The sequence below is a fragment of the Tupaia chinensis genome, unplaced genomic scaffold, assembly GCF_000334495.1.
Source record: "Tupaia chinensis unplaced genomic scaffold, TupChi_1.0 Scaffold000521_1, whole genome shotgun sequence".
Lineage (NCBI taxonomy): Eukaryota > Metazoa > Chordata > Mammalia > Scandentia > Tupaiidae > Tupaia > Tupaia belangeri.
This window is the reverse complement of record NW_006160034.1, coordinates 507,855-519,572: the sequence shown is the minus strand read 5'-3', so window position 1 is coordinate 519,572 and position 11,718 is coordinate 507,855. Positions and strand designations below refer to the sequence as shown.

The window sequence follows — 11,718 nt, the reverse complement described above, 5'->3', positions numbered from 1 at the left end:
TATACATATATATATATATAAAGATTTTTGCAATAGGGTGTGTGCTCACTGGAGAGAGACAGAAATAGAGGGAAAGTGAGAAGTCCTCCCCCAGGAAGAAGGCCACACCACAGTCCCTTCTCCATTCTCCTCCTGGGATTTTGGGCATGCATGCACATACACCTGCCTAGTGTGATTTTTAAGCCACGGGTTCCAGGACTTGAACTGTGGTCAGCCACACAGGAGTCCAGAGCCTTAGCCACCATGCCACCTGCTGGCCCAAGCCAGCATATTTCTATAAAGATGCCCTTGTACACATGCTGGAAGAGTAATACAGTACTACTGCCATTGTGTTCATGGAAATCACAGGTTGTGGATACTGACTGTAATGTTCAAAATGAAAGAAATCCACACATTTATCAAAGTTTGATCTTAAAACTGGCATTTTAGAAATATGAGTCATCTTTCTGTAAGGTCGTAAATCAGTACTCTCAGCAGTCCTTGTTCAGTTTTTACTCAGTGCCTTAAGTTTAGATAAATATACCTAGAGAAGACAGTGATGGGTATACGGACTAATTATAAGGGAATATGTTGACTTTGGTATCATCATTAATGGTTTATTCTTTTTAATTAATGTCAGATGCACACGGGCCATGTGATTCACGATCCAATGCCATTTTGAATGCCATCAAATGAATTCTTAACAGTGACTTTTTTCAGAACTAATGAGAAATCATTTTCTAACCTATGCCTTCTTACTTCACTGTAATTAGAGAAGAAACGTGCAGCCTAACTCAGAGCAACACCACCATCTAGGGGCCACTCCCTTAACTGCAAGCTCAGGCCGTTAAACCACAGCAGTGCGTCCTTGGAAACCCGAGTTCAGCCCGCAGAGGTAAAATGACTTACGAAGGCCCTTTAGGAGCGGGCAGAGACTCGAGGAAACCTGGCTCTGCAGAGTCCCAAGCCAGGCCTTTTTCCACTTGGGCTGAAGTGATTCATTTCTCCTTCGCCATCAAGCAAGTACAACGAACCATCTGTTATGTTGGTCTAGCAATGTTGCCACGCTTAGGATCAGAAACAGTTGCCCAGAATAAACTCACGCCCTGAATTTTTCTCTGTCAAGCAGGAAAGTCTGGTCAGCCTTTCCGTTTCATGTAGACAGTTTATATGGGTGTTATCTAGAAACTCAAATGCCAGCTGATTTATTACGAGGGAGTCCTGTTTCTGTTTAATGGGGATCATCGAAGTCTGGAACATCAGACCTTGTCCAGGTGTGTCATTATTTTATTTATTCATTCATTTATTTTTAATTTGACCAGAGAGAGAGGGGGGTGGAGTAAGAAAGCAAGCCACCAGGTCCGGCAACTGTGGTCAGCCACATGGGAGTCCAGCACCTTAACCACCTCACCACCTGCTGGTCCCACAGCAGGGCAGTCTTAAATCTAGATCTTTATACAAAAGTAGAACAAAACAAGGTCCTTAGTTTGTTTTTTTGTTTTGTTTTGTTTTGGAGAGGTTTTCGCTATAGGGCGCGTGCGCTCGCCAGACAGAGAGACATAGAGACAGAAAGCGAGAAATCACCCCCCGGGGGAATGGTCACACCGCAATCCCTTCTCCTCCACTCTCCTCTTGGGAACGCACGCACACGCACCCGGCGTGAGTTCTAAGCCACTGGGTCCAGGACGTGAACCACGGTCGACTACGTGGGAGTCCAGCAACATAGCCATTACGCTAACTGCTGGTTCCCCAAGGTCGTTAGTATTTGAGTTTCACAGATTGATTCAAGCACTGTTAAGCTAACACATGTATATTTCAGAGTTTGGGACACATTCTAGGCTTTTTTTAAAAAAAGGAATCCTAGTTCTTTGTAGACCATGGATTCTTTATTTATGTCTACTGAAAATTAAGCAGTAATTCAGTGAATTATTGAATATTTCAGGAGAAGTAATGATTCAAAATCCTAAATTCAGTAAGGAGTATTACCTACTGGTTATGTGCCTACTTGTAACAAAAGTTAACCACTTTAATACCAAAATGCTGGCCCGTGTTTAGTTTTTCTTTACAATTAAGATGAAAGAATTAGCTGCAGTTCCCTCTCCAATCATGCCAAGCACTTCACTGGAGAGATGGCTGACTCAGGAGCATTGCCGTTCACGCCTGGTCCCCCAGGCTGCAGGTGCCAGCAGCTTCCAGAGGGCCTCGAGCCTGTGGCTAGCCGCCCTAGCAGAAAACATGAGACTCCTAGGTCAGAAACAAAGGACTTTATTACTCACAGCAAAAGTAGTTGCCAGAGTCTCGGTGTGCGAGACCGGAGACAGCTGTCTGCTTGTTAGACGTGAAGATGTCAGGGCTGTGTAAACACACAGTGGTGGAAGGCCGCCCACTGCACAGAGCACCCTGGGTGGACGCGGGGCACACACAGGCCTGCGTCTCTGCTGGTCAGAGGGCGTCGGCGGGCCCAGATGTGTAGGTGGACAGCAGTAGGACACTCACACTGCATCTGTGAGGCCATGTGACATGGTGGTTGGAGTGCTGGATTTCCACATGGCCATCTGTGGTTTGAGTCCTAGACCCAGCGGCACAAGGCTCACACCAGGCACTTGAGCACACGTGCCCCAAATCCCAAGAGAATGGAGGCAAAAGGGATTGTGGCACAGCCACCCCAGGGGTGATTTCTCACTTTCCTTCTGTCTCTCTCCCTCAAGTGCACATGCCCTATGGCCAAAACCAAACACAAGATCTACATTAAGTGATTTGTAAGGGAAAGAAAAGACGATCATACTTTTTGTTAGCAGTGCATTAAGCAATATGAAAACAGATGTACATACTTAAAACACTCACTGAGCCAAGAAGTTTATGTTCAGCAAGTGACCTTTGGGTATAAAATGTACTTACAAATCACTCTTCATGCACAAACTCAGAGAACACTATCGTTCTACCAGATGACCTTCGTACAGCTAGAGCCCCCACCTAAAATCTACGGTGGACACGACTACCAGCAGCAGGCTGAATGAAGGCCAAGAGGAAGAGGTGGCATGCTGTTAAGGTGACCGGATCCCACATAGCCAAGCACACTTTGAGTCCTAGACCCGGTAGCTTGAGAAACACTAGGCATGTGTACATGTATGCCCCAAATCCTGGAGAGCAAACGTCTAAGAGATGAACGATCAATAGTTAACAGTAGTGATGTGGGAAAACCCTGATGTATAAAAAAAGAAGAGGACCAGCAGTTGGCATAATGGCTATGTCACTGGACTCCCATGTAGTTGACTGCAGTTCAAGTCCCAGACCCGGTGGCTTAATCTTGCACCAGGTGCGTGTGTGTGCAAGACCCTGAGAGAATGGAGAAGGGATTGCAGTGGCCATCTTTCTGTCTTTGGTGAGTGCATATGCCCTATAGGAAAAACTTCTAAAAATAAGAAAACGCTGATGTGAAGGTCTGGAAATTTAAAAATAAAACCAACTGTCAGGTATCACAAGTGAAGACCAAGAACAGACCTCTGGACTAGGAAACAGTCACTGGTAATCTGACAGCTTTCCTGGAGTGGCATGGGGGAAAGCTTAAGTGAAGCAGATTTTTTTCAAAGTAAAATTGTACATTTAAAAAAACGGACCAGCAGATGGCGTAGCAGTTAATGTCGCTGGACTCTTACATGTTGACCACTTTGTCTTGCCAGGTGCATGTACATCATGCCCAAGATTGTGGTAGGAGAATGGAGAAAAGGACTGCAGCATGGCCATCCCCCTAGGGGGTGATTTTTCATTTTCCCTCAGTTTCTCCCAGAGCCCAATGCACCCTGAGGCAAAAACCTCTTAAAAAACTAAGGGAAAATAAAAACGGTAAAAAAAAAAAAAAAAAACCTTTTGAGCTTTGGTTTAAGGTGGTTACATATACTGCTCTGGGAGAGGACAGGGCTTGTTTGTGTGCTGATTGGAAACAGGACACTGACCAAAGAGAACCACGGTGCTCGACGGCACAGCTCAGTGTGTACAGCCAGTGACAGGCCGCAGAGCAGTATGGGAACAGTTCAACTTAGGAGGGACTACAGGAAGCAAGGTCAGCTAAATGAGAATTCGTTTGGGAGGTATAAAACAGAAGTGGGTGGCACCAAACACCTAAAAGACCAGCAACCAGCTTCTCCAGCTTTATTCAGCTTTAAAATCAAAACCAGAAAAACACTGAAAGGCCTTTCCCATCATTCAGCCTAGTGCGGTGGTTCTTAAAGCACTGTCCAGGCCGTCGGCTGAGAACCTGTCACACAAGCACACTTGTGGCATCACCTGGAACCACTGAGTCAGGATCTGAGGGGAGTTCAACCATGTTTTCTCATCCTGCAGATGGCTTGAGAACCTAAGGTATGTAATAAATGGTGTCCTTCCATCAAACCCATCTACACGGGCCAGGCAGCAGCACCAAACAGCGCACGGCTGGATTCCACATGGCCGTCTGTGGTCTGAGTCCTGGACTCACCAGCCTGAAAAACAGGCTTGGTTTATGTATCTGCCCAAAATCATTGAGAAGGGATTGTGGTGGGCAATCCCCCCAGGAGGGTGTTTTCTCACTTTGTGACAAACACATACACTGACAGCAAATTACAAGAGGGGGAAAAAACCCTACACCATGTCTAGAGCACAACTGGTAAACAAATGATAAACAACACCCCTTCTCAACTATTTAATAAAACTCATACAGGTCAGAAAACTTCATTTTCAAATCAGAGTATCTGAGTCACCAAGCTTTCAGGTTATTTAAAAAGAATGTTCAGATGGAACCTGTCACAAATGACTTTTTATTTGTCACTATTAAAAGTCTGAATTTTAAACAGATTCTTGGACTGGTGGTTCATATCCATCAGCTCGTTCAACTTTGGCGCCCGTCTCATCCCCAGTAGCTTTTCCAGAGCTACTACCTTCACCATGAAGCTCCATGAGTTTTCCCACTAAAAGGAAGAAAAAAAAAAAGTTACAGTATCGTATCCTGAAGCAGTGGGCTTCAATACCACATAAGCATTACCAGAAATGGGAACAGCCATCAGCTGGCCTCAGAAAAAAAAAAAAAAAATCCCAACATATTTGGCCTCACAATTCTTTCTTGCTGGGCTCCTGTGATTTCGACTTACATTCAAACTTGGGCTTCTTCAGCATTTTGACTTTCCTGACGAAGACATCGTGGAGAGGGTAGATGGACTGGCAGGCCTTTTCTATGTCTTTTCCGATGCTGTCTGGAATCCTGCAAACCACCAGGAAGGACAAGTTAGAAGTCTTGGTTCTCTCACCTAAGTGGAAAGCCATTTCTTTTAAAAAGAAAGAAGTCTTAGAATAAACCTACAAATGTAATACCTACCCCATTTAACCTACATCCTCATGTTAAGGTCACCTACAATACCACTGTCCTCTATCAGTTAAAAGATTATCTGAATTACATAGCTAGGTGGTAGTTAGTAGTAGGCAAAATTAGCATTTAATCCCTCTGAATCCAAGCCGCCTGCTTTTTCTGTTACATTCTCTTAGCAAACTATATGCTGCATGGGAACATCAGAAAAATGTAACTTATCACTGTACATCAGCTGGGACCGAAACATTTTTTCATCACATATTCCCAATACATATAGTTGTGAAAAGTTTGATCTATTCAGTATATTTTCTAATTAAGGCAAAGACACATCTTGTCCTTCAAGTCTCACTATCTCCTATGAGGCAGCTTTATCCAAAGACAGAAAACATAGCTAGCCCATGGCCCAGTGGTTAAGGCAGCAGGATCCCACATGGCTGGTTGTACAGTTCGAGTCCTGGAGCCAGCAACTGGGGGAAAAAAACAGCCCCGGTTGCATATTTACATGTCCAAAATCCTAAAAGGAGTAAGGATTACAGACTCAGCCCTGAGCTATTTCACGAATAGCTGGCAGGATACAGACAGGACTTCAGAGGTCTGACTCCACTCGGTGTCATGCTTTCCCTGACCTGAGGAACACTCAGCTACCCAGGGTTGAGCCTGTGAGGAAAACAGCACTTACAGTTTATTGACCACTTCTTTCAAGTCATTTGTCTGCACCTCCCGGGTCATGATTTCCATCATCTTCTTCCGGATTTGGCGGACCTGCTGATGCTGGGCATAAGAGGTCTTCCGTATCTGGTTGTTGCGTTTTTTAGTAAACCCAACACAGAAGAGACGAAGCAAATAACCATCGGTAGTCTTGACATCGACATGAGCTTCAATCATGGTCTAGGGGAAAAAGAAACCGACATGTAAGAGGCTCTAGTGTTGCCAATTTTCACCCCTCCACTAAAAGCTGGAATGTCAAATACTGCTTTCTGTGACACAAAGAACATAAACATGATATAGGCCCAGTCGCAGTGATCCGCACAGGGTTTGATTTCTGGCCCAACCTAAATGGGTCAGGGTCTGTGGTATGTGTGCCTCCAGTCCTAGCTAACTGGGAAGGTAAGGGCAGACAGGATCGCTACTGTAAGACTGTTAAAAATACAGATCTGTCATAAAAAACAAGTATTGTAATACCAATACCCTTTATCTAAGTTAGACTTACTTCCGTAAAGGCAGCTGAACAAACTACCCCAAACTCACAATTTATAGGCAGTTAAATGCCAAGTTCCGTGGACTGCCGTGCCTTCCCTCTCCAATCCACTCTATTACCACCAGGCAGGGCCCCAAACTCGGTCCACAAAATATCCAACACTTTTACTATCAACAGGCTGTTCGATGGTTCTGCCCAACTGCATGCTAATGTAAGTCTTCCAGGCACGTTTAAGGTGGGCTATGTTGCTCCGTGGGCTAGCTGAATCACACTTTCAACTTCCTTTTTTCACCATATGATAGGTTCATGGGCGGTTATCACAAAACATCTACACCATTATCTGAACTGCCCCCACCTACGGCTTTTGCATACAAGATCTGCACATGTAAGCCTGTGACAGCCCATCCACCCCCCAGCCATACAACTACGCAAGGCAAGAGGAAGATACGGTTCTGAGAAAGGATCCATGGGATTCGATGATATGGACAGCAGCACTGAACAATTTCACCTTGTACTGGGTTGTCAGAAGTCATGACTTTTTTTCTATGCAAAAATACATGACTTTTTTTAAAAGAAAGTTTTTTGCTACAGGGCACATTTAAAGTGAGAAATACCCTTCCCCCCAGGGAGGATGGCCAATGGCAATCTCCTCTCCAGTTCTCTCAGGATTTTGGGCACGCATGTACACGCCCAGAGTGAGTTTTAAGCCGCCGGGTCCAGGACTCAAACCACGGTCAATCTCGTAGCAGTCCAGCAACGTTACCATTATGCCATTTGCTGGTCCCTATCATGACGTTTTCAACAACCCAGTAAAAACATGCTCTAAATAGAAATATTGCTGTCCTGTCATGACATTTTCAACAACCCAATAAAAACATGCTCTAAATAGAAATATTGCTGTAGTTACTGCATTTTTTTTTTAAGAGATTTTTGCTATAGGGTACATGCACTCGTCAGAGACAAAGACAGAAAGTGAGAAATGACCACTCCGCAGGGGAAAATGACCACACCACAAACCCCTCTCCTCTCAGGATCCTGGACACACACATAGGACACACACCAGGAGTGAGTTTGAAGCTGCCAGATCTGGGACTGGAACTGTGGTCAGCCATGTGGGAGTCCAGTACATTAACCACTATGCCACCTGCTGGCCCTAACTGCAAGTTTTTAAAATGTCCTATATGTTCCATAGTAAAGTAATGCTAGAATATTCCGTTTCACACCTGGAATATAACATTAAAAATCCAGGTAGTGGCTCTATTATTGCCTCAATTTAAAAAGCGAAGCCCAGGGCTGGCGGTGCTGCAGTGGTTAAAACAGGACATTCTTCTAGACTGGCCCACACAGGAAGGTCCTGAGTTCATGCCAAGCCATAAGCACCCATGTGATCCTGGGCTGGCTGACGCTGGAGTAGAGCGCAGTGTCCAGGCCCTGCAGGGGCCAGCAGGTGGCCTGTTGGTTAAGACACTGGATCCCACATGGCTGACCAGGGATGAATCCCAGGCCTAGTGGCTTCTTCAAGCCAGGCACATGAGAGAAGGAACCCTGGTGTGCCCATTCCCCCAGGGGATGAGTTCTCACTTTCCAACTCAGTCTCTCTCCTACTAGCACCACTGCATCCCCAGGCAAAAACTTAAAAAGACCCTGTTTGGGAGTGCCGTGTGTGTGACTGCCTCTCTTGCTCATGGAAGAAATTTAAAACACCCATCTTAAGTAGCAGCAAACCTTCACTGCACTTTGCAAATATTGATATAATTACAGCCCAGAGACCTTAAAATTATTTCTAGAAATGCAACCAAAAAGCCTTAGGGGAATGTCAGAAACAAACGTAACGGTATAATCAGGATGTATCATCTGGGACCGAAACATTTTGTCATCATTCATTCCCATATAGAGAATTACCCTAAAACTGGTGGTCAGACAGACACTTCCTAAAATGATACCCTTACTGAGCCCTTTCTGTGTCAAGCACATGTAAGAATACTTATGTGGGCCTTTTTTGTTTCATCCTCATAATTCGATGACACTTTAATTTTACCAAGGATAAAGAAGCCAAGGCTCATTTGGCATGTTTTTAAAGTTACTTTCCCAAAAGAACCCAACTGAAAAATGGAACCGAGGTTTCAACCTTACTAGAGACTGCCACTATTAGGCTCTATTCAGGGATAATCAAGATCAGGAATTCACTTTTTTTGCACTAAGAAGTTTTCCCACCTGTAGAATGTTAAGTTATTTTTGCTATAGGACGCATGCACTTGCCAGAAGAGACAGTAAGCACATCAGCCCCTGGGCACGCTGCAATCCTTCCTCCTCCATTCTCTCAGGACTTTGGGCACACACTCTCACAGCATTGCAGGGCTCCAGGTCTGGGATTCAAACCACAGTCAACTAGGTGGGAGTTCAGTGTGGTAACCATTATACCATCTGCTGGTCCCATCACTTATGAGTTATTTCTGAAATCCAAAAATATTCTGAAGACAACTGCCCACAAAGACCTAGAGGTTCTCAACAAGCCACTAACCATACAGCCAAAAACACCTTAATCTGATGATAATCCAATATTAAACTGCAACAAAAACCTAAAAAGGTAAGTAGAAAAAGGAGGACCGTGGTTTGTTCACTGTTGCTTAAGGTCACAAGATCCAACCCAGAGTTGGCACTCATTGCATGAGCACAGTTAAGGACCTGAAACTTGAAGTCCATGGTCAGCTCCTCCCTGTTGCCACTCCATGACAGCCCTGGTCCTTACTCTGTAACACTAAACATTTGAAGGGAACTTTTGGTCTCACCTGCCATTTTTTGACCATGGAACACATTTTGTCACGGGTGAGATCCATGCCATGGAAGTTAGTCAGGCAGTTTTTGCCCTGAACGTCCTCAGTAATTAGCTTGAATTTCCTAAATGCGACTTCGTCATTCTGCAGATCTGCAAGGCTCACTTCAAACACACGGCCCTTAAGGCCATCGGACGCGATTTCTACAAAACAAGAAACAAATGTCAACATTCGGAACCACGTGAGCAAATGTCAAGTCTTCCAAGTCGTGCATTTATGTCAGAAATGCAAATTACAGAGACATGAACCTTTGCTGCATTTCCAAACGCAAGACTACGGCGCTCGTTGGAAAAATCCAAACTACCCATGCACGTCTCAGTAAAACAAGAATCACCTTGTTTAAAAAAAAAAAAAAAACAGTTGCTAAACCTGCAACGGAGAGCTGCTATTCCCTTGAAACCTCCCACCTCAGTACCAGACCCAGACCCCTGCCCAATTCAAGGAAAATAAAAACCAAGACCAGATACTCACTGGTTCCTTGAGTCCTGGTAACCAGTGTCTTCCCAATATTTCTTATGTTGAACATGGCAGGTGCTTTCACGTCATACCAATCTTTTTTAGAAAATGGATCAACCCTAGATGTAAAAGAAAAAAAAAGAAATTTCATCACATTTCAAGTAACTCTCACTGCACTTTTCAACTCGCCTCACGCTAACACTGCCATCGGCATCGCTCCCGGGAAGGTTCCCAGCGACGCAGGGGGGTGGACGGTGACGGTGCCCGGGTCCCTCCAGCTCCTCTCGCTGTCACTGAGCGTCCGCCCGCTCCAGCCCCCGGCGGGCCTTCCACCGCGCCGACAGCACGTCCTCCAAGGGGCACCGGCCCAGGGGGCTCTCCCGTGAGTGGAGGCGCGTACCGGTCACCGAGACCTTCAGGACCCCACGCGGGCCTACGAGGAGCTCCTCGGTCCCACGGCGCCTGGGAGGGGTGCTGGGTGCCGAAGGGACAAGAGCAGTGACTTCCTGAACTGCTACTCTCGGAGTGACATCAAAAACCTGCTCGGAACTTCGAAACGTGCCAGCCCCGAACTGCGGCGGCGACAATCGACCCGCGGGGTGCCGCAAGGCCCAGAAGGCCAAGGGAGAAGTAGCCGGCCCGCCCCGACGCGGCACCCAGATCTGGCAGGCCGGGGTGCAGCACCCGCCACGGCCCGCGCGATCCGACCGGCATCGCCGCCATCCGACCCACGCCACGATCCAGATCCCGCGCGCCGATGCCAGCAAGACTCCAAAGGGCAGGAGCCCACGATAGTAGCCACTTACACTTTCTTCTTGGCTCCCTTTTTGCCGCCTTTCGTAAGGCGCTTATTCTTGCCAACCGCCATGGTGCTACTCAGAGAGCCAAAAGGGCGGAAACAGAACTCGCGCGAGAACTTAGGCGTACGGGGGCGGGGCAGTGCCGTTTACGTGACCTTTGATCGTTCGTGTTTCCGGTCTAAAAGAATATCGCGACAACAGAGAGCGAGCTCGAGAGAGGCAGTCCGACTGCGGCAGCGACAGCGCCCTCGTGTGTAGGGAGGTCGCGCCGCACGCCGCGGGCTCGCGGGGACGCTGGCTCTGGAGAGGCGTTGGCGGCAGGTATCTGGTTACCCGTGGGGTCCCTGCACTGACGTCAGGAAACGTGTTTCCGCCCTCAAAGTTGTCAGGCTGTCTAACCTGCGGACCTGTGTCTCTAAAGACTCCCAAGCTTTGGAGTCGTGCATTGGGTACAGCTTTAAGTGCTGGCCTCGGGACTTCTCTCTGCTCAGTGGCCTGAGTGTAATGGGGATCGATCCCACTACCTCCTGAGGTCGTTAGGGCTAGGTGGGTGCGACTCGGCAGGTGGAATGATGTTCTCTGGTGGATGTGGGTGCCGGTGAGCCCGCGTGGGGATGCCCTCCCCCTAGAACAGGGGCCTGAGGCGCAGCAGGGCAAGGCAAAGACCTCATTCGGGACAGGGTTGTACGACTGCTGGACCCCACCAAGTCCGAGCTACCCGGTAATGTGCAAGGGTTAGCAGGTTCCGGGATGATTGCCAAGGCAAGAGTCGCCCAGAGGCCCGTTGCAAGGAGCCTCTGATGGGCTAAATTATATGATAAGGGAGCAAAATGGCCTCCTGGTCACCTGGAGTCCCTTTGCTTAATTCATTTTTTTTTAATGTTCTTGCCAGTATGTTGGTTAGTCTGTTTGCTTGTTTTTTTAAGTTCTTATTTATTCCATGGGTGAAAAAGACAGCACCACCACCAAGGGTCTTGACTCTGTGACCACCTGCTAACTGCGCATGCCCAGGAGTGGTCAGGGAACCTCTCTTTTTTTGGGGGGGGGGAGAAGTTTTTGCTCTAGGGCGCATGTGCTAGCCAGAAAGACAGAGAGACAGAAAGCGAGAAATCA

At 46.9% G+C, this 11,718-nt stretch overlaps 1 protein-coding gene and 2 non-coding genes across 3 annotated transcripts; all 3 read right to left on the bottom strand.

Moving 5' to 3' along the window:
- Positions 1–4,642: 4,642 nt before the first annotated feature.
- Positions 4,643–10,748, bottom strand: RPS3A (ribosomal protein S3A). Its single transcript, XM_027775073.1, has 6 exons — positions 10,612–10,748; positions 9,821–9,924; positions 9,305–9,492; positions 5,997–6,205; positions 5,103–5,212; positions 4,643–4,922 (listed from the first exon to the last, which is right to left on the bottom strand). Exons 1-6 carry the CDS (start codon positions 10,671–10,673, stop codon positions 4,801–4,803), a joined length of 795 nt encoding a protein of 264 aa, XP_027630874.1. The 5' UTR covers positions 10,674–10,748; the 3' UTR covers positions 4,643–4,800.
- On the bottom strand, positions 5,514–5,580 carry LOC114009336 (small nucleolar RNA SNORD73). Its single transcript, XR_003550771.1, has one exon. It is a non-coding gene; the product is annotated as a small nucleolar RNA SNORD73 (small nucleolar RNA).
- LOC114009335 (small nucleolar RNA SNORD73) lies at positions 8,328–8,400 on the bottom strand. The gene has a single exon (XR_003550770.1). It is a non-coding gene; the product is annotated as a small nucleolar RNA SNORD73 (small nucleolar RNA).
- Positions 10,749–11,718: the final 970 nt, after the last annotated feature.